Source organism: Hyaena hyaena, unplaced genomic scaffold, assembly GCF_003009895.1.
Source record: "Hyaena hyaena isolate Hyena2069 unplaced genomic scaffold, ASM300989v1 scaffold_73, whole genome shotgun sequence".
Lineage (NCBI taxonomy): Eukaryota > Metazoa > Chordata > Mammalia > Carnivora > Hyaenidae > Hyaena > Hyaena hyaena.
Window position 1 is genome coordinate 2,214,068 of NW_024080705.1, and position 22,520 is coordinate 2,236,587.

The 22,520-nt window shown below is 36.9% G+C and overlaps 1 protein-coding gene across 2 annotated transcripts in view; it reads left to right on the forward strand.

Annotated features, from left to right (window-relative positions):
• DNA2 (DNA replication helicase/nuclease 2) overlaps window positions 1-22,520 on the forward strand; it is a 51,323-nt gene that overhangs the window by 24,179 nt on the left and 4,624 nt on the right. For both annotated transcript variants that reach the window (XM_039233216.1, XM_039233217.1), the window contains 13 exons: window positions 587-704; window positions 1,475-1,640; window positions 3,032-3,226; window positions 4,657-4,887; window positions 6,906-7,022; window positions 7,101-7,210; window positions 8,066-8,175; window positions 9,044-9,268; window positions 15,360-15,553; window positions 15,645-15,734; window positions 15,819-16,023; window positions 20,084-20,173; window positions 20,971-21,153. In XM_039233216.1, coding sequence (XP_039089147.1) covers window positions 587-704; window positions 1,475-1,640; window positions 3,032-3,226; window positions 4,657-4,887; window positions 6,906-7,022; window positions 7,101-7,210; window positions 8,066-8,175; window positions 9,044-9,268; window positions 15,360-15,553; window positions 15,645-15,734; window positions 15,819-16,023; window positions 20,084-20,173; window positions 20,971-21,153 — 2,034 coding nt within the window. The remainder of the gene's footprint in view (window positions 1-586; window positions 705-1,474; window positions 1,641-3,031; window positions 3,227-4,656; window positions 4,888-6,905; window positions 7,023-7,100; window positions 7,211-8,065; window positions 8,176-9,043; window positions 9,269-15,359; window positions 15,554-15,644; window positions 15,735-15,818; window positions 16,024-20,083; window positions 20,174-20,970; window positions 21,154-22,520) is intronic.

A 22,520-nucleotide genomic window follows, 5' to 3' on the forward strand; every position in this document is an offset into this window, starting at 1 on the left:
ATTTCTGAGAGAGAGAGAGACAGCATGAGCAGGGGAGGATCAGAGAGAGAGGGAGACATAGAATCCAAAACAGGCTCCAGATTCTGAGCTAGCTGTCAGCACAGAGCCTGATGCAGGGCTCGAACCCACGAACTGTGAGATCATGACCTGAGCTGAAGTCGGATGCTTAACCGACTGAGCCACCCAAGACGCCCCTTATTTAACTTATTTTTTATTTATTTAGTTCACAAATAAACAGGGAAAATAGTGTCTAAAGACTGTTAACTTCAGAGTGTAAAATATATTTTGGTTAATATCCCTCTTTAATTTATCAGAAACCTAAATATTTACTGTCTAAGAAAACTTCTTTGTGTTTCTTTTTGGTGTAAAACTGAGAAGCATAAACAATGTTTGTGTTGTGGAAGTTAAAAGTTTGTCATTGAATTATCCTGTTACCTCTACTAATTTGCCTTGTATTGTTTTCAAAACAGAAATAGCTTCATTGACCTTTTGATTTTAAAATTACAATATGTGTTCATTGCTAAACATGCATGGAATTATGAGTGTTCAAATTTTATTTGACAAAATGTACAATGTTTTTTCATAGCTTGTTCTGTATACACTGCTAAGTCAAGAGAGGAGACCTGATCCAGAGGTGGGCCTGCTCCTTTACCTCAAGACTGGCCACATGTACCCTGTGCCCGCCAAACATCTTGATAAAAGAGGTTGAGCTGTTCTCTCTCAATTTATTTCTCTGGGTTTTGTTTGTTTTTTCCTTTGACCTTTGGTAATCTGTGTATATACCTGGCAGTCATTCACTATATTTGCTAGGCCTAATATAGGTTGTAATGTGTAGTTGTGGATTGATTGATACATTGATTGATTGATTGTGGTGTGTCTGTATATATATATATATATATATTTTTTTTTTTTCTTTTTCTTTTTTTGAGTCTGAGCATTCTGTTACTTCCAGCTAGTGTGGGCAACAACCTCAGAGCCAGAAATCCAGCTTCACTATGAGCTCCGAGTGGAGGAGGGTCTTTCAGGCCGTACATGCTCCCCTCCTTGGGACTTAGTGGCGGCCTCCTGAGTTGTTGTACCTGTGTCCATTGTGGTATATTTTAAAAATAATTTAAACAATATACTATATAGTTGAAAACATCCTTAACCTTTTGAAGTTTTATTATACAAAAATTTATTTTAGGCTTACTGTCTTATATTTGAGATACTCTAGATAGCTGTATTCATCCTTAAAATATAACTATAAATACGAACTTCACACTATTTACTAGTTAAGAGATATATGGTTGTTTAAAAGAACTTATCAAGTGAACAAAAGCTGACGGAAATATATACCAAAATGTTTACAGTGGTTATTCTAGTGTAATGAGAAATATGAATGTTGTTCTTCATTTTAAATTTTTAAATCTGAAAGTTTTATGTGAGAAAGATATGTAATAAACTTTACTTACCCCACCTTTTTTCCCCCCCACAGAATTATTAAGGCTAAGAAACCAGATGGCATTCTCTTTGTCTAACCGTATTAGCAAATCCACTGTTGGAAAGGAGAAGACAATGCTTGCTCCTTTGCCACAAATAACTGAGGAAGAGCAAACTTGTAAATACTGTTCACACATTGGCAACTGTGCTCTTTATAGCAGGTAAAAACATTGCCTTCCAAAAGTATTCGTTCCAGTTAAGTATTTACTCAACCTCAAATGATTTAACTTTGTTGTCTGGTCTGGCATTGATGATTTCATTTTAATTATTTTTCTTTCGGGGTAGTATTTCTAAAATGAAGGGAATATCCTTGGGGAATAATAGAATGCATTCTAAAGTTTTTCCAAAAATGGTTACTTTAATTTTGCTGCAAATAGTTTCTGGGGAAAGGAATAATTTTAGGACTCAATAGAATTTGCTTAAGGGGCATCTGGCTGGCTCTACTGGTAGAACATGCAAATTGATCTTGGAGTTGTAAGTTTGAACCCCATATAGGGTGTAGAGATTACTTAAAAATGAAAAATGTTTGGAGTTCCTGGGCAGCTAAGTTGGTTGGGCATCTGATTCTTGATTTTGGCTCAGGTCGTGATCTTTTGGTTTGTCAAGTTGAGCCCCACGTCAGGCTCCGTGCTGACAATGGAGCCTGCTTAGGATTCTCTTTCTCCCTTTCTCTCTGCCCCTCCCCTGCTCATGTCCTCTCTCTCTCTCTCTCAAATAAACATTTAAAAAATAATAATTAAAATTAAAAAAATTAAAAAGAAATTTTTTTAATGTTTATTTTTGAGAGAGAGAGACATAGCACAAGCAGTGGAGGGGCAGAGAGAGAGGGAGACACAGAATCCAAAGCAGGCTCTAGGCTCTGAGCTGTCAGCACAGAGCCGGACTCAGGACTCGAACCCATGAACCATCATGACCTGAGCTGAAGTCAGACACAACCGAGCCACCCAGGACTCTTCATGATCTTCAAGATCATGACCTGAGCCGAAGTCAGATGGTTAACCCATTCAGCTGCCCATGTCTCCATTAAGGACTTTTAAAAGTATTTTATAAAGTAAATGATCTCTTAAAGACAGAGGAAATCTTATTTTATTCTTTATGTTTTATATGCTTTTCTATAACATTTATTTCTATATAAAAATCCCAAAATTCGTATTAAGCAGAATTGATATTCCATACAATTCTCCATGTTTTTATGTTGACTTTCTAATGGCACAGAGCTGGATGTACAATATTGTGATTTTGAGAACTGCAGTTGTATAAAAAGCCAAGATTTGCTACATGTAGGAATAAAAACTAGAGTATCCCAAAGTTAAGTTAGGGTGATAGTCTATAAAGGCAAAATAATGCAATACTGGATTTCTTATGCATTTTGTTTTGTAAAAATCCATTTTGCTTAAGACATGTTGAAATGACTTTTAAAGAATATTGGGAGCTGTGGTTATAAGTTACAGTTATCTTCATATACATTTGCTTATTTTAGAAATAACCTCATTTTTATAGTTAGCCAGTACAATGTTGTATATACATCTCTGACTTGGAGCTGTATCTTTAGAGCAGTTGAACAACAGATGGATGACAGTTCAGTCCCGATTGGCATGCTGCCCAAAATAAAAGAAGAAACCCAACATCTAAAGCTTTCACACTTGGAGTATTTCAGCCTTTGGTGTCTAATGTTAACCCTGGAGTCACAATCAAAGGATAATAAAAAGAATCACCAACATATATGGTTAATGCCTGCTTCAGAAATGTGAGTGGTCCATTTAATACAGTAAAACTTTAGTAATTTGGATTAGCTAATGAGATGACATTGGAAAAATGTCAGGATATGTGATAGCATTTCAGAGATGTGCAGTTTCATATATTCATGCCAACTCTAGATGGCTGTGAAGGAATTGTTTCTAAGTAGAGCACGATTGTTATTTTCACTAGGTTAAATATGATTTGAGAAACCTTAATTTTAAAATTATTGCTAAGTCCCTGTTTATCAATGAAAAGAGCATAAAGTTTAATATAAGGTGAATGTTAGCATACTAGTAGAGTACAAATTAATGAAGTTTTACTTAATATTTTATAAAGTTTATATTTTTAGTAAGTTTCGATAAGGATTCAGATTTTCTAAAGTTGGTCACTATTTCATTTTGTGAGATCTATTTTTTTACAAGTTGCTTATAAATAAGTAATTTTGTTATCTTTACATAGTATTTTTCTTTAGTATTTAGTTGCTTTCTAACTTTCTAGAATGAATATTGATTTTAATGTGACTTTAGAAATAATTGAATCATTATTAATAGTAAATTTTAACACAAGGAATCATTACAGTGGATAAGGTCTAAGTAGCTTTTTTTTTTTTTTAATTTTTTTGTTAATGTTTTTTTATTTATTTCTGAGAGAGAGAGAGACAGCATGAGCAGGGGAGGGTCAGAGAGAGAGGGAGACACAGAATCTGAAACAGGCTCCAGGCTCTGAGGTAGCTGTCAGCACAGAGCCCGATGTGGGGCTCGAACCCACCAACTGTGAGATAATGACCTGACGCAAAGTAGGATGCTCAACTGACTGAGCCACCCAGATGCCCCCTAAGTAGCTTTTGCTAGACTTCATAAGTACAGTGAATGTGTCAAGTACACATGCCAACAGACTTCTGAAGTTGTATAATATTTAATAGTAGTGCCCGAGAGATTGTAAATGCTTAATACTTATCTCTTAGAAATAGTGGAATTATCAAGTTGCTTGCCATTATTTTAATAACAATAATTATAAATCCTCTTGTAAATACTAAAGAAATAGATACTATTTCCTTCACATCAGGTTCAGGAAAAGGTTATTACCATTTGTCTTCTGTCATGTTACATGTATCAGCATAGGAAGTGGGTGTATTGTTCAGAGTTCAGAGTGCTGATGTGTGTTGTTCAGAGATCCCGGCCTGTGGGTGCAACAGGGATGTGCCTCCTAGCACTTGTCTAGCTCTGGTTTGGTGAGAGGCTATTTTAAAACTAACAGAACATTTACTTAGTATTTCTAATACTTTAATGTAGATTGTAGAAAATGTAAAAATGATGGGCTCATTATTACCATTATAGCTTCCAGATGAACAAGTAAATTGTGGAAAAATGCAAATACAGTATTTATATATGTGATGTAAATGGAAGATTTTTCTCTCCCTTTCTTTCTGTTTCATAGGGAAGAGAGTGGCAACTGCATTGGAAACCTGATTAGAGCAGAATGTGTAAAGACAGTTTGTGATGGGCAATATTTACATAATTTTCAACGTAAAAATGGTGCCGTGCCTATCACAAATCTAATGGCAGGTGATAGAATTATTTTAAGTGGAGAAGAAAGAACACTGTTTGCTTTGTCTAGGGGATATGTGAAGGAGATAAACAGGACATCAGTAACCTGTTTATTAGACAGGTAATGGAATCCATTGGAGGGGGTGGGTAACAGCTTTACTGATATGTAAATTACATACTGTATATAGTAATTTATTTAAAGTATACAATTTGATGGTTTTTAATATATTCTTAGATTTGTGCAGCTATGACTAAAACCACTTTTAGAATATTTTCATCACTCCAGAAAGAACCCTTATACCGTTTGGTATTCACTCCCTCTACACTAAGGAGTCACCAGTTTCTTTTCTGTCTCTATAAATGTGCCTGTTCTGAACATTTTGTATAAATGAGATTATACAGTATGTGGTCTTTTGTCACTGGCATTTTTCACTTAGCATATTGTTATTGAGATTCATCTTCATGGAGTAGCACATGTCAGTACTTCATTCCCCCCCACTTTTTTTTTTAAAACTAATCTCTGTGTCCAATGTGGGGCTTGAACTCTTCACCGCTAGATCAAGAGTCACATGCTCTACCGACTGAGCCAGCCAGGTGCCCCACTTCATTCCTTTTTCTTTTTTCTTTTTCCACGGGACCCACTTCATTCCTTTTTCTAAGAAATTTAAGTAAAATTCACATAACACAAAAGTGACCACTGGCCATTTAAAAACATAAAACATAAAGTTCAGTGACCCTTAATCCATTCACAGTATTTTGTGTAACTATCATTTCTATGTAGGATTTTCTTTCATTACCCTGACAGGAAACATACTCATTATTAAGCAGTCTATCGCCACCCAGTCCCTGGCAACAACTAGTCTGTTTTCGGTCTCTATAGATTTATCTAGTGTGGATATTTCATATAAATAGAATCAAAATATGTGGGTTTTCTTTTTTTTTTTTTTGGCCTAGCTTCTTTTATTTGGCATGATGTTTATGAAGTTCATCTACATTTTGACATTTATCAATACCTTATTTCTATATGTCTGAATAATGTTCTGTTATGTGGATGGGCCACATTTTGCTCATTCATTCACCAGCTGACAGACATTTGACTTATTTCCACTTTTGGGGTGTCATGGCTAGTGTTGTTATAAATATGCACATACAAATTTTTATGTGAATATATTTTTTATTTTCCTTTGTGGGTACCTACCAGTAGAATTGCTGGGCTATACACTATTTTGAGTTTAACATTTTGAGGAACTCCCAAACTGCCAAACATTTGTTTAGAATATTCTGTTTTATAATGCTTATGTGGACATAATCTGATCTAGTTCTCACAACTACCTGAATGCAGGTGGGCTAGACCCCCTGTGTCAGCTATGAAGCTTACTCTGAGCACTCTTTAGGCACTCACCATTTCATTTTCTCCTTTTATAATGAATGCTGGTTGAATATGCAGGTTGGGAAGAGGATGAGGATAAGGCAGTGGCATAGAAGCAAGTGCTATTAACTGGGATCAGAACCACAGAATGAGGATCAGGTTCAGTGGGATGATTTGTTCAGTTTTGAATATATTCAGTTTCATAGCCTGGGTTTGACCACGTGAAAAGATCTTGCTGCTTGCTGGATATCCAAACGTGAGGTTTGGGTGAGCAAACAGTTGGAAGAGGAATGTGATGTCAGAGCCACATGAGGGTTTGGAACCAAAGGGAAGTTCCAAGAAAGAGCAGTACAGAGGACCATGGAAGGAACCTGAGGGTTTGAGGAGCTGGAGGCAGAGTGGGAGAAGACATCAGGAAAGAGACTTGTGCTCCAGGCTAGAGGAGAGAGGGGCCATGTGTTCAGGATCCTTCTGGGAGTGTTGAGTGCAGGCTAGACTATAAAGCAAGGCCTAGTGAATTGTCAGCAGATGTTGGTTCCTGATGAACCACTTTGACTATAGAGTCTTGTTCCCTACTTTTCTCCCTTTTCCTGCCAGTCTACCCTTCTTATGTTGTATCTCTGATTGGCAAGTATGAATTTTAGGGCCTAATAGCCATTTTAATAGCTATTCTGTCCCATTTACTCTTTTAGCAAATAGTAATGGATTTCTTACACAGACTGACTGTATTAAATGAAAAACATTCATGTACTTGTGTTTTGCTGTTGTAGGAACTTGTCAGTACTCCCAGAATCAACTTTGTTCAGATTGGACCTGGAAGAAAAAAATTGTGATATAGATACCCCATTAGGAAATCTTTCTAAATTGATGGAAAATACTCGTGTCAGGTTTGTAACAATGAATAAATCTAAAATTTACCTCACTTTCCTAAGGAATATTACTAAAAGCATTTTTTCCCTTGTCAGTCAAAAACTTAGAGATTTGATCATTGACTTTCGTGAACCTCAGTTTATATCCTACCTCAGTTCTGTTCTTCCACATGATGCAAAAGATACAGTTGCCTGCATTCTGAAAGGTATGTGATAATCATGTCTGCTTCCATTGTTCTTGGTTGTATTTATAATGTAATGTATGTCATAGTCTGTCATTTTTGTGTTTTATTTAACTTGGAATTATAATTTTTGGATAGCTTCTCTTAGGAAACAGTTTGCGTATATACTTTAACATCACTGTCACATTTTCTTATTTTGAAAAGACGTATTGGGGTCACCTAGATGGCTCAGTCAGTTAAGCATCTGCCTTCGGCTCAGGTCATGATCTCATAGTTTCTGAGTTCAAGCCTTGCATCAGGCTGTGCACTGACAGCTCAGAGCCTGGAGCCTGCTTCAGATTCTGTGTCTCCCTCTCTCTCTGCCCCTCCTCTGTTCATGCTTTGTCTCTCTCTCTCTTTCTCTCTCAAAAGTGAATAAACAGAAAGAAAGGAAGGAAGGAAGGAAGGAAGGAAGGAAGGAAGGAAGGAAGGAAGGGAAAAGAAAGAAAGAAAGAAAGAAAGAAAGAAAGAAAGAAAGAAAGAAAGAAAGAAAGAAAGAAAAAGAAATAACAGATGTATTGAAGAACAGACTTGAATAGAGGCTGCTTTCTTTTTCTTTTTTTAATGTTTATTTTTTGAGAGAGAGAGAGAGAGACAGACAGAGCACGAGCAGGGGAGGGGCAGAGAGAGAGGGAGACACAGAATCTGAAGCAGGCTTCAGGCTCTGCCACAGAGCCCCATGTGGAACTTGAACTCATGAACTGTGAGATAATGACCTGAGCTTTAGTCAGTGGTTAACCAACTTAGCTACCCAGGTGCCCCATGGCTGCTTTAATTTTAGTTAATTTGCTCATTAATATCCAACATTCTTTTTCCCGTTATTTTAAAATTTAACTGTAGGTCTGAATAAACCTCAAAGACAAGCAATGAAAAAGGTGCTTCTTTCAAAAGACTACACACTCATTGTGGGCCTGCCTGGAACAGGAAAAACAACTACAATATGTACTCTTGTAAGGTTCTTATTCTTTTGCTTAGAAACTAAGTATTTAAATCAGGTTCTCAGTTCAGAGAATGTGATGTTTGCTATCAAAAGGGCTGAATTTTAAATCAAAAGTCTTCATTTCAAATTAACCTTTTAGAATGACAGGAGAAATAGAAAAGCTAAATCACAAAAAATTGTAATCATGTTGTTTGTTTCTTGCATCTGAGATCTCTTTCTGTTGGTGGCATGTATGTCATTGTATGTTTTCCTTCCCTTTAAAAAATGCCTGGTGGCTCAGTCAACTAAGCATCTGACTTGAGCTCAGGTCATGATCTTGAGGTTTGTGAATTTGAGCCTCACATCCGGCCCTCTGCTTTCAGCACAGAGCTGCTTCTGATCCTCTGTCTCCCTGTCTTTGCCCCTCCCCTGCTTGCATGTGCTTGCACGCAAGTGCACTTTTTTCTCTCTCTCAAAAATAATAAATATTAAAAAAAGTAAAGTAAATAAAAATGATAAATTATATAGAAGTGGTTGAAAGAGATTTTTCTGGCATTTCCCTCCATGTCAGTAAATTTTTGTGGTTGTCTTAGAATAATCAAAATGATGGCAACAAATATTTATTCCTTAATAAATCAGTAGTGCCTTTGTGTCAGGCACTATTCAAAGTTTGTATGTATGCAATTTTATTATCACTAATAGTATATCATTAACATATCCTTAATAACAATAATGCCATGTGATTTTCATAAATCATTTTACCTTAATAAAGTTACTTTGGCTCAGCTCTTAAGATATGCTACCTTATTATTATGTTTTCTAATTCTTTTGAAAAATATAAGCATGTTAAAAATTATCTGAAATTAAAAATAATACTGTTTTCTTTTATTCATTATTAGGTAAGAATTCTCTATGCCTGTGGTTTTAGTGTTTTGTTGACCAGCTATACACATTCTGCTGTTGACAATATTCTTTTGAAGTTAGCAAAGTTTAAAATAGGATTTTTGCGTTTGGGTCAGACTCAGAAGGTTCATCTAGACATCCAGAAATTCACAGAGGAGGAAATTTGCAGATCCAAGTCCATTACATCTTTAGCTCTTCTAGAAGAACTCTACAATAGTCATGTAAGTACAGTTATTGCATAATAATGCCAACAATAATTTTGTAGCTAGAGTGATTAGGGTAATGGTATTTGGGTAATTCAGCCACATTGACCAATTTATTAATTTATAATTTAATGTTTGCTTTTGAACCGAGACGAGGTTTCTGGTTTGTTATTCAGTGCTCCCACATTCTAGTTTAAAATATCCTAATAAAGGAAAACTTGTTGCTCTTTACTGAAAACACTTCTGACACTAACTACCTGGAGTTAGTGCAGATTCCACAGATTAGGGCTCAGTCCCTATAAGATTGCACCACCCTGCTTCAGTTCTCAGTTGTAGGTCTGGGCCTTCTGTATTATTTGCATAACCAGCCATAAATTGTGGTTCCCATGACCCCCTTGTTGGGTTCGAGAATTTCCTAGAATGGCTCACAGAATTCAAATAAGTGCTTTACTTACTATATTACTGGATGTATTATGTAGGATACAATTCAGGAACACCCAAATGAGAAATGCATAGGGTAAGGAATGTGGAGAGGGGCATGGAGCTTCTATGCCCTCTGCAGATGAACCACCTTCATATCTCAGCACCAGATGTGTTCATCAAACCAGGAGCTCTCCAGACCCCTTTATTTAGGGTTTTTAATGGAGATTCCATCATGTAGGCATGAATGATTAAATCGTTGGTGGTTGGTGATTAGCTCAATCCCCAGCTCCTCTCTTCTTCCCTGAGGTAGAGTGGGGGTAGGGCTGAAAATTCTGACCCTTTAATCTCTAGGTTTGTTCCTCTGGCAACCAGCTCCATCCTCATTAGCATAACTCGGGTGTGGTTAAAAGGGATTTATTATGAATAACAAAAGATATTCCTCTTCCCCTTCCTCCATGCCTCAGGAAATTCCAAGGGTTTTTAGGAGCTCTGTGTCTGAAACCCAGAGTAACACCAAACCCATGTTATTTTATTACAATAGCACACCTAGAAAACTACTACTAATCAGGAATTTTTAGCAAGTTCGAATTCAAATCAATGGTACATGAACAGACTTGTGATAGATATTTCTAGACTTTGATATAGAACCTGGTTTTTTCTTATTATTTAATGTTTTGTATATATTTTTCTGGGAAGATTTTTTTCTTAAAAGATTTTATTTTTAATCTCTACACCTAACCTGGGGCTCGAACTGAACCCCATGAACAAGAATCACTTGCTTTACTGACTGAGCTAGCTAGATGTCCCTCTGGGATTAACTGATATTTTTGTCTGAAAAAAATCATTTAAAGTAAATTTAATAGGCTGTTCCTTCAAGTCCTTTGTCAAATGTCTATACTAGTTATTGAAAAATTTTAAAGTGGCTAAGATGTATTTCTGATTGACTTTTTAAAAATTAAACTTAGTATTTGAGATAACTATAGATTTGCATGCAATCGTAAGAAATAATAGAGAGACATCATGTATATCCTTTGCCCAATGGCACGATTTTACAAAACTAGTAAAAAAAAACTAGGATATTGACATGGATACTGTCTGGATACAGACTGTCTCCTTCAGAATAGCTCCTTTACCACAAGGATCACTTATGTTGCACTTTTACAACTACACCCACTCCTTTTTCCCCACCCTCTCCTTAACCTCTAATAACCACTTGTCTGTTCTCCATTTCTACAATTTTGTCATTTCAAGAATGTTATATAAATGGGATCATATAGCTTGTAATGATTTGGGGGTTGGTGTTTTTCACTTAGTCTAATGCCCTGGAGATTCGGATTGTTGAGTGTATCAATTGGCTCATTTTATTGGAGAATATTGTTCCATTGTATGGATGTACCACAGTTTGTTTAACCATTCACCCACTGAAAACATATGGATAGTTTTTAGCTATTATGAATAAAACTGCTGGAGACATTCATGTACAGGGTTTTGTGTGGATGTATAGATAACTGCCCAGGGGTGCAATTTCTGGGTCATTTGGTAGTTGCATGTTTAGTGGGTTTTGTTTTTGTTTTTAAGTAATCCTTTTGCCCAACATGGGGCTTAAACTCACAACCGGGAGATCAAGAGTCATATGTTCTACTGACAGAGCCAGCCAGGTGCTCCTCTCTCTTTTTTGGTTCTGTTTTCTTTTTCCTGCCTTATGGATTATTTGAACACTTTTTAGGATTCCATTTTGATTTCTCTGTAGTATTTTTGTGTGTATCACTTTGAATAGCTTTTAGTGGATACTCAGTTTGTTGCAGGATTCTCACACAGAGAATGTGACACCGAGGCTTTTCTTTCCAGGAAGCAACTTTATTCATGCCGGCACCGCTCAGTTGGGTTTGTACCCAAAAGAACTGAGCGGTCCACATCACATGGCATAGTTTTTTTTATACATTTTCTATTTCTTTGTCTCCCATATATGGTAACACACATAAACATGCAGTCTGATTACGTTGTTTCAGTTTACAAGAACATGGGGATTGTAGGCAGCTGGACCCATATCTAGGTGACCTCGAAGTCTTCTTTCCTCTCTTCATTTTTTTCTTTCTCCTTAGGGAGGGGTTCCTACCACATGTTGATCTATGCATTACATTATATATACATAACGTATAGTCCATTGATTCTGTCATTTTACTAGTGCTAGTGAAGTTAGAAACTTTACTTCCATTTATGCCCCTTATTTTCTCCTGTTTATGATTGTCTTAAATATTTTTCCTACATGGACTATGTCAGATTGTGTTCTAATTTTTGCTTAAACCATCAAACATAATTTGGAGGAATTGAAAAGCCTGTTTGTTGTATTTATCTGTATTTTTGTTTACTATGTTCTTCTCTCCTGATGTTTCCTCCAAATTTTCTTTCTTTTATCATTTCCTTTCTGTTTAAAGATTTTCCTTTATCCATTCTTTTAGGGTGATGAGTCTATTGGCAACAAATTTTCTTAGTTTTCCTTCCTTGTGAGAGTGTCTTCATTCCTGAAGGATTGTTTTGTTAGTTATAGGATTTTGAGTAAATAATTGTTTTCTTTTAGTACTGGAAAAATATTCTACCACTTTTTTTTAATAAAAATTTTTTAATGTTTTTATTCATTTCTGAGAGAGAGAGAGAGAAAGACAGCGGGAGCAGGGGAGGGTCAGAAAGAGAGGGAGACATAGAATCTGAAGCAGGCTCCAGGTTCTGAGCTAGCTGTCAGCACCGTGAGATCATGACCTGAGCCGAAGCTGGACGCCCAACCGATTGAGCCACCCAGGTGCCCCTCTACCACTTTTTTTATGGATTCCATGATTTCTTGTGGGTTTTTTTTGGGGGGGGGGGGGTGGTTCTATGATTTCTAATGAGAAATGTGCTGACATTTGAATTAGAATATTTTCCCCTATCTCAAGGTGTTATTTTCTTGGGCTGCTTTCCAGGTTTTTTCTTTTACTTTTTAGTATTTTAATTATGATGTCTATTGTAGTGGTTTTTTTTTTTCATATTTATCACGTTTGAAGGTTTCTCAGCTCATTGAATCTATAGATTTAATATAGATTTAATATCTCTTGTCAAACGTGGGACATTTTCAGACATGATTGCTTTTTCAGACATGATTGCTTCTAGTGCTTTTTCAGCGCTTTCCATTTTACTTACTCCCTTTAGGACTGTGAAGACCCAAATGTTCTATATTTTGATAGTTCTACAGATCTGTCAGAGACTGTTCGCTTTTTTTTCCTTCAGTCTGTTTTTCTGTTATTTGTCCTGTATAATTTCTATTTTTTTTCTGTTTCTTGGTTCATTGTATCTTTCCCCTGTCCCCTGCTATTGAGCCTATTTGATGATTTAAAAAAATGTTTTTAAGTTTATTTATTTATTTTGAAAGAGTGAAGGGTGTGGGGGGCAGAGAGCCATAGGAAGAGAGACAGAATCCCAAGCAGGCTCCCTATATGGGCCTCGAACTCAGAACCATGAGATCATGACCTGAGTTGAAATCAAAAGTCAGATGCTTAACCAACTGAGCTACCCAGGCACCCCATGATTTTAAAATTTCAGTTATTGTGTTTTTAGTTCTAAAATTTCCATTTGCTTTTGCTTTTATCTTCTATTTCTTTGTTGAGACTTTCTTTTTTTTTTTTTTGATTCAAGTATGTTCATAGTTTCTCAGTGAAACATTTTTATCATGGCTGCTTTAAAATCTTTGTCATACACTCTGATCTCAGTTGGGGTCATGATTTCAAGCCCCACATTGGGTGTAGAGATTACTAACAAAAATTAAAAATAAGTTAAAAAAATTTTTTTTGGGGGCACCTGGGTGGCTCAGTCAGTTAAGCGTCAGACTTCAGCTCAGGTCATGATCTCATGGTTTGTAGATTCGAGCCCCATGTTGGGCTCAGTGCTGAGAGCTCAGCATAGAGACTGCTTCAGATTCTGTGTCTGATTCTCTCTGCCCCTCCCTTGCTCGTACTCTGTCTCTCAATAAACAGACACTCTATGTGTCTTAGTTGGTTAAGTGTCCGACTTCAGCTCGGGTCATGATCTCGCAGTCCATGAGATTGAGCCCCGTGTCAGACTCTGTGCTGACAGCTCAGAGCCTGGACCCTGCTTTGGATTCTGTGTCTCCCTCTCTCTTTGCCTGTCCCCTGCTTGTGCTTGTCTCTCTCACTCTGAAAAGTAAACAAACATTTAAAAAATAAAAAAAACACATTAAATTTTAAAAAAATCTTTGTTATGCAATTCTAACATCTCTGTTTCATCCTTGGAGTTGGCATGTCTTTTTTTCATTCAGTTTGAGATGTTCCTAGTTTTCCTAGTTTTAATGAAACCAGAACATTTTTGTATTATGTTATTTAAAACTTCTGTTTAAGCTGAGTTCTCTGACACTACTCTGATAGGGCAAGAGGGTACAATACCTCATTGCTTCCAGGTGGGAGCTGAAATGCAGGTTACCATTCAGCCTCTATTAACACACAAGGTAAGGGCTCCTCATCCTCACTGCTGGATGGGGTGGAAATCTAGGTTCCTTACATGGTCTCCACTAAAATTTTAGGGTGAGCGCTTATTTATTATCAGCTAGAAGGGATGAAAGTCCTGGCTTCTTGCTTGGCTTCTCTGTTACTACCCCAGTAGGATACTGGAGTCCTTTTGCTGGCATCGATGGGGGAGTAAGACCACAGTGTTTTCTGTGGTATTTGGCTGGAATAGAGTGGCTATATACAAGTTTTCTGTACACTAGGCTTTGTCTTTCCTGTTCCTTTGGTTTTTGTTTGAGGTTTTTTTGGTCTGCACCCATTGATGTTCCTGGGTTGCTACCTTCTTCAGCTCCAAAGCTGGGATATGTGAAGCCAAAATAAAACCCAAGGAACAAACTACTGTGCTGCTCCTTGGGTCTCGAGATCTCTAGCTGGTTTACTTTTTCTCCACCTTTCAGAGTCCTTTTGTTTTATATATAATGCTTTCGAGTTTTTAGTTGTGTGCTTTGTGGGAGGAGAGAGGAAGAGTACTCCAGCTTCCCAGAAGTGAACTCCTGGTTGAAATTAAAAAAAAAAATTATTGAGGTTGCCTGGGTGGCTCAGTCGATGAAATGGCCAACTTCAGCTCAGGTCATGATCTTGCGGTTCATGGGTTCGAGCCCCACATCAGGCTCTGTGCTACCAGCTCAGAGCCTGGAGCCTACTTCAGATTCTGTGTCTCCCTCTCTCTCTGCTCCTCTCCCACTCCTGTTCTGTCATTCTCTCTCAAGACTAAAATAAACATTAAAAAAAATTTTTTTTAATTATTGAGGTGCCTGCCTGGCTTAGTCGGAAGAGCATGCAGCTTGATCTCAAAGTCGTGAGTTGGAGCCCCAACATTGGGTGTAGAGATTACTTAAGTAAAAAAATTAAAACTTTAAAAAAATGAACTTACTGCCTCTTGAATGTTTCAGATTTTCATTAGGAATTATCCCAATTTGAGCACTGTTGTAGTGTCCAGAAAATTTACTTGATTTTTCAATTTGTAGTAAAAAATTAAATTTTTTTTGCATACTATAAATGTTTCAGACTTATTGTGGGATTTCTGTCGTTTGGGGCAAAAATCTTTTTTAGCCTTTAATTTAAAAAATGGGAAAAACACATTATGTTTCTCACATATATTAGATAACTGATCTATTTTCTTTATTTGTTTTTAGCGTATAGTTGCAACAACGTGTATGGGAATAAACCATCCAATATTTTCTCGTAAAACTTTTGATTTTTGTATTGTGGATGAAGCCTCTCAAATTAGCCAACCAGTCTGCCTAGGGCCACTTTTTTTCTCTCAAAGATTTGTGTTGGTAGGGGATCATCATCAGCTCCCTCCCCTCGTGCTAAACAGTGAAGCAAGGTAAGCAGAAGTTGACATTTTAATTTTAAATTAGATTCTTCCTAAGGGAACTTTCAGTACACTGATAAGCCTGAATTTGATTTGTTGACAGAGCTCTTGGCATGACTGAAAGCTTATTCAAGAGGCTGGAGCAGAATAAGAATGCTGTTGTACAATTAACTGTGCAGTACAGAATGAACAGGTATTTGTAAGAGTGTCAACTATGAGTGATTTTTATGTTTGTTTTCATCTACCAGAACTAAAATTATTTTTGTAATTTCCTTAGTAAAATTATGTCCTTAAGTAATAAACTGACATATGAAGGAAAGCTGGAATGTGGATCAGACAAAGTGGCCAATGCAGTGATAAACCTACCTAAGTTTAAAGATGTAAAGCTGGAACTGGAATTTTATGCTGATTATTCTGAAAATCCTTGGATGATTGGAGTATTTGAGCCAAACAATCCTGTTTGTTTTCTTAATACAGACAAGGTAAAAACAACAACAAAAAGCCTAAGTATTTTCTTTGGGTTTTATTTATTTTTTCCTATTGTTTGTTTATTTATAACATTAAAAAGTTATTTTGACATTTGTTTTTGAGAGACAGAGACAGAGAATGAGTAGGGGAAGGGCAGAGAGAGAGGGAGAGACAGAATCTGAAGCAGGCTCAGATGGGGCTTAAGCCCACAAACCGAGATCATGACCTGAGCTGAAGTATAACACTTAACTGACAGAGCCACCCAGGTATTCCAAGTCCTATTATTTAAATTCTTGAGTTTTTAATAGTGAATGATTTAATAGAACTTATCAGTTAAAACTAGTATATTTCTTATACACAAAAGAATCCTTTCTTTCTATTGACTCAGCATCTTTGGAAGGCACTTTATTCTGGGGATTAATGATGTCAAAATTGACTTTCTAAGAAAGCTAGAAAGTTTAAAAAAAAAAGAAAAGTGAACTCAAGTGTATAATCACATTTCTTAGAAAAGAAATTGGCATTGATATTATCAAAGGGCTGGGTTTACAAATAGAGACATTATTTTTTATAGCAGTTCTGGGTTCACAGCAAAATTGAGATTGACAGTACAGCTATTTCCCACATAACACATCTTGCCTCCACATACTCACATAAAGACCTCTTTACAAACATGTCATTTAACAAAAATCTTCACAAGGACTTTAAATGACTTGCTTCTTCTAAGGACTAAGAACAAAGTTTTAACCTTGTGCTTCAACAGTGTGTTTCATATAGTGCTTCCCAGCATTGATTTGGAAGTCTTTATATGATTTAAGATAAGAATAGTTACCAAATGTATGCATATTAATATAAGATAATTATGTCTTTTGTTATTAGATCAATGGAGTCGGCTTCGGTAAATATAGGGCCCCTCTTATAGGGGAGCCTGACTGGCCCAGTCTGTAAAGCATGCAAGCCTTGATCTCAGGATTATGAGTTTGAGCCCCACATTGGGCATAGAGTTTACCAAATAAATAAATAAATAAATAAATAAATAAGAAGAAAAATAGGACCCCACCCTGTGTACCATGATGGAATTTTCATTCTCTTGGATATTGCCCTTAACATTTCGGGTTCAAGAATTAATAAATAAGGACAAGTGGGCTCCAGGAAATTTTTTCAGTAAACTGATCTCACAAATGATTACATTTAGAAACCTCAATTCCAATTTATTAGTTATAATTTACAGTTATTTACATCACCAGTGATTCTTTGTTTTTGCTACTCAGTTTTTTTCTTTCTTAGCATCAAAGATTCCAAATAAAATGTATTAAAAATAATCAAGATTGGGGCACCTGGTGACTCATTCGGTTAAGCATCAGACTTCGCCTCAGGTCATGATTTCATGGTTTGTGCGTTTGAGCCCAGCACAGGGCTCTGCGCGGTCAGTGCAGAATTCTCTCTCTCTGCCTCTCCCCCAGTGTGTGTGCATGCTTTCTTCTCTCTGTCTCTCTCTCTCTCCTTCTGTCTCTCTCAAAGTAAACTTTAAAAAAAAGAATGCAAAAAAATAAATAAAAAGTAATCAAGATTTGGGTGCCTGGTTGACTTAGTCAGTAGAGCATATGACTCTTGTTTTTCTTTTTTTAAAGGTTTATTTACTTTTGAGAGAGAGAATGCAAGTCCGGGAGGCGCAGAGAGAGAGGGAGACAGAGGATTTGAAGTAGGCTCCATATTGACAGCAGTGAGCCTGATGAGGGGCTTAAACTGAGGAACCATGAGATCATGACATGAGCTGAAGTTGGATGCTCAATTGAATGAACCATCCAGGTGTCCTACTATGTGACTTTTGATCTCAGAGTCCTAAGTTCAAGCCCCACATTGGGCAGTGGGGCTTTAATTAATAATAATAATAATAATATCATCATCACTATCATCATCATCAAGATTACTTAAGAATTATGTGGGAGCAAAATTAGTCCTTGAAGAGTTTTACTGGGGATAGTAGAACCTGGGGAACTTTATCTCCTTAATTATTTGTATAAAAGGCAACAAGATGGCACAAAAACACTCAGATCAATGGAACAGAATAGAGAACCCAGAAATGGACCCACAAACATATGGCCAACTAATCTTTGACAGAGCAGGAAAGAATATCCAATGGAATAAAGACAGTCTCTTCAGCAAATGGTGCTGGGAAAACTGGACAGCGACATGAGCAGAAAACAAACGTAGACCACTTTCTTACACCAAATGCAAAAATAAACTCAAAATGGATAAAATACCTGAACATAAGACAGGAAGCCATCAAAATCCTAGAGGAAACAGCAGGCAAAAATCTCTCTGACCTCAGCTGCAGCAACAACTTACTCAACACATCTCCGGAGGCAAGAGAAACAAAAGCAAAAATGAACTATTGGGACCTCATCAAAATTAAAAGCTTCTGCACAGTGAAGGAAACAATCAGCAAAACTAAAAGGCAACCAGCGGAATAGAAGAAGACATTTGCAAATGACATATCAGATAAAGGGTTAGTATCCAAAATCTATAAACAACTTATCAAACTCAATCCAAAAAACAATTCAATGAAGAAATGGGCAAAAGACATGAATAAAGACACTTCTTTAAAGAAAACCTCCAGATGGCCAACCGACACATGAAAAAATGCTCAACATCACTCATCATCAGAGAAATACAAATCAAAACCACAATGAGATACTACTTCGCACCTGTCATAATGGCTAACATTAACAACTCAGGCAACAACTGATGTTGGCGAGGATGCGAAGAAGGAGGATCTCTTTTGCACGGCTGGTGGGAATGCAAACTGGTGCAGCCACTCTGGAAAACAGTATGGAGGTTCCTCAAAAAATTAAAAATAGAATTACTGTATGACCCAGCAATTGCGCTACTAGGTATTTATCCAAGGGATACAGGTATGCTGTTTTGAAGGGGTACATGCACCCCAGTGTTTATAACAGTACTATCAACAATACCCAAAGTATGGAAAAAGTCCATATGTCTATTGACAGATGAATGGATAAAGAAGATGTGGTATGTGTATGTATACATACACACACAGACACACACAATGGAGTATTACTCCATTACTCAGCAATGGAATATTACTCAGCAATAAAAAAAGAATGAAATATTGCCATTTGCAACAATGTGGATGAAACTAGAGGGTATTATGCTAAGTGAAATTAGAGAAAGACAAATATCCTATGACTTCACTCATGAGGACTTTAAGATACAAAACAGATGAACATAAGGGAAGGAAGCAAAAATAATATAAAAACAGGGAGGAATACAAAACCTAAGAGACTCTTAAATATAGAGAACAAACCCGGTTGCTGGAGAGGTTTGGGAGGGAGGATGGCCTAAATGGGTAAGGGGCATTAAGGAATCTACTCCTGAAATCAATCACTGTATGCTAGCTAACTTAGATGTAAATTAAAACATAAATAAATAAATTATAAAAATAAAAAATAAGTAAATGTCAACAAGAATATGAAAAGAGAACAGATACTAGAGCCAGATCTAGTTTTGAATCCTACTGCTATGATTTATTGTGAGGTCTTGGGCAAGTTACTTATCTTTTCTGGCCTCTGACACTTGTAAACTGGGAGATAACAAAGAAAATTATGTGAAGCCCAATGTGTGGTCAGCTTTCACAGAGATTTTAATCTGAGCTGTAGGGTGTTGAAGATGGGCTGCCTCTGGGTGGCCTCTGAAAGTGACTAATGTCATTCATTTTTGTTAATTCTTTTACCTTCAACTTTTATTTTTAAAATTTTTTTAGGGAGAGAGAGAGCGTGTGTGCTAAAGTAAGTGGGAGAGAGGGTGAGAGAGAATCCCAAGAAGGTTCCATGCTCAGTGTGGAGCCTGACACGAGTCTTAATCCCATGACCCTGGCATCATGACCTGAGCTAAAATCAAGAGTTGGTCACTCAACCGACTGACCCACCTGAGCACCCCATCTTTTACCTTCAGTTTTTAAAATGACAATATTTTTCATTTGTTTCCACAACTGATCTTTCAGTCTCTGTGGCTGCCTTTGTACTGACAGTGCTCTTAACTTGTTTTTCTATTTAGGTTCCAGCACCAGAACAAGTTGAAAAGGGTGGTGTGAGCAATATAACTGAAGCCAAACTAATAGTTTCCCTGACGTCAGTGTTTATTAAGGTAATTTAGAATTTAATTTTGAGGGCTAATTAATATTAAAGTGAAATGCAGTATAATGGAGAATGCAAGGAACATAAGAATTAACATTAATCCTTGTTCATTAAGATGAAGGGACTGCAGCCTGATTGCTTTTGTTCTGTTTTGAGAAAACTTTCTAGGATATAGTTTTTTTATGATGGCATTTTGGGTTTCCATTTACGTTAATTTTTTGTAATGTCAGATAATCCTGATTGTGTCATGTACGGCTGTTGTCGGTATGATTAGGGATTGGAAACTTCAGTGTAAGCGATAGCAGAGTGGAATGTGTTTTTTGTACTTTTTTTTTATCGCTTCACTGTTCTAGTGGCATGCAAACCATTGTACTGCCATGAATCAATAAAAATCAAGGGAGCCTTGTTTGAGGAAATTATTTTTTTAATGTTTGTTTATTTTTGAGAGAGAGAGACAGAGAGCGCAACTAGGGGTGGGGTAGAGAGAGAGAGGGAGACATAGAATCTGAAGCAGGCTCTAGGCTCTGAGCTGTCAGCACAGAGCCCAACGTGGGGCTCGAACTCATGAACTATGAGATCATACCCTGAGCTGTAGTTGGATACTTAACTGACTGAACCACCCAGGCGGCCCGAGGAAATTATTTAATCTCAGGAAATACAGATGTAGATTTAGGGCAAATTTAGCAATTGTATTTACTCCTTGCAACAAGAGAATCTGTTATAAACATTAATTGGGCACATTATGTAAACATTTAATAAATTTAACAGAAATCAGGATTTTCATTTTCATTGTTTTTTTCCGTTTAGGCTGGATGTAAACCCTCTGATATTGGTATCATTGCACCATATAGGCAGCAATTAAAGATCATCAATGATTTATTGTCCCAGTCTAATGTTGGAATGGTCGAAGTTAACACCGTAGACAAATACCAAGGAAGAGACAAAAGTATCATTCTAGTATCTTTTGTTAGAAGTAATAAAGATGGACCTGTGAGTTCATTGTATTTTCTTCTGATTTGTTAGGGACATTTTTTTCTTTTTTTTTTTTAGGTTGTGGTAAAAATGTAATCTGAAATTTTAAATCATCACCATTTTTCAATATACGGTTCAGTGGTGTTTTGCAACAAGTCTCAAGAGAACTTTTTGATTTTGCAAAATTGAAACTCTATACTCATGAATAACAACCATCCAATTCCTTGTCCCTCCAGTACCTGGTAACTGCTATTCTGCTTTCTGCCTCTGAATCTGCCATAGTCACCTCATATAAGTGGACTTGTTCAGTATTAGTCCTTTTGTACTTGACTTATTTCATTTGGTGCGTTGTTTTTGAGGATCATCCACTGTGTAGTATGCCAAAAGTTTGTTCCTTTTTAAGGCTGAATAATATTACCTTGCATGGCTATGGCACATTTTGTTTATCTACTCATCCATCAGTGAATATTTGGGTTGCTTCCACCTTTTGGCTCTTGTGTTTGGGGTATGTTAAACATAGAGGCTTTCTATGGTCTCCTTTCTACCAGTTCCTCTTCTACTCAGTTCTTACCCTCACAGATAATCAGAATTGTTGCGTGGTTTTTTTTTTAATGTTTACTTATTTATTTTGAGAGAGACTGAGAGTATGAACACACACGTGTGATGGTAGAGAAAGGCAGAGAGAGAATCCCAAGCAGGCTCCACACTGTGAGCACAGAGCCCAATGTGGGGTTGAACCCACGAACTGTGAGATCATGACCGGAGCCAAAGCTGGATGCTCTACCAACCTTCACCCAGGTGCCCCTGTTTTTTTTGGTTTTAATTTTAATTCCAGCATAATTAACATACAGTGTTATACAAGTTTCACGTTTGTGATATAGTGATTCAACAATTCTGTACATTACTCAGTGCTCATGGTGATCCTGTACTCCTATTTCCCTTTACCTATTTCATATATCTCCCTACCCACCTCCCCTCTGATAACCACCAGTTTGTTTTTTAAGAGTTTACAGTTGGGGCGCCTGGGTGGCTCAGTCGGTTGAGCGTCTGACTTCAGCTCAGGTCATGATCTCACAGTTCATGGGTTCGAGTCCCATGTTGGGCTCTGTGCTGACAGCTAGCTCAGAGCCTGGAGTCTGTTTCAGATTCTGTGTCTCCCTCTCTCTCTGACCCTCCCCTGCTCACACTGTCTCTCTCTCTCTCAGAAATAAAGCATTAAAAAAATTTTTTTTTTTTTAATGTTTTTTATTTATTTCTGAGAGAGAGAGAGAGAGAGCATTAAAAAAATTTTTTTTTTTTTAATGTTTTTTATTTATTTCTAGGAGAGAGAGAGAGACAGCGTGAGCAGGGAAGGGTCAGAAAGAGGGAGTGACAGACTCTGAAAC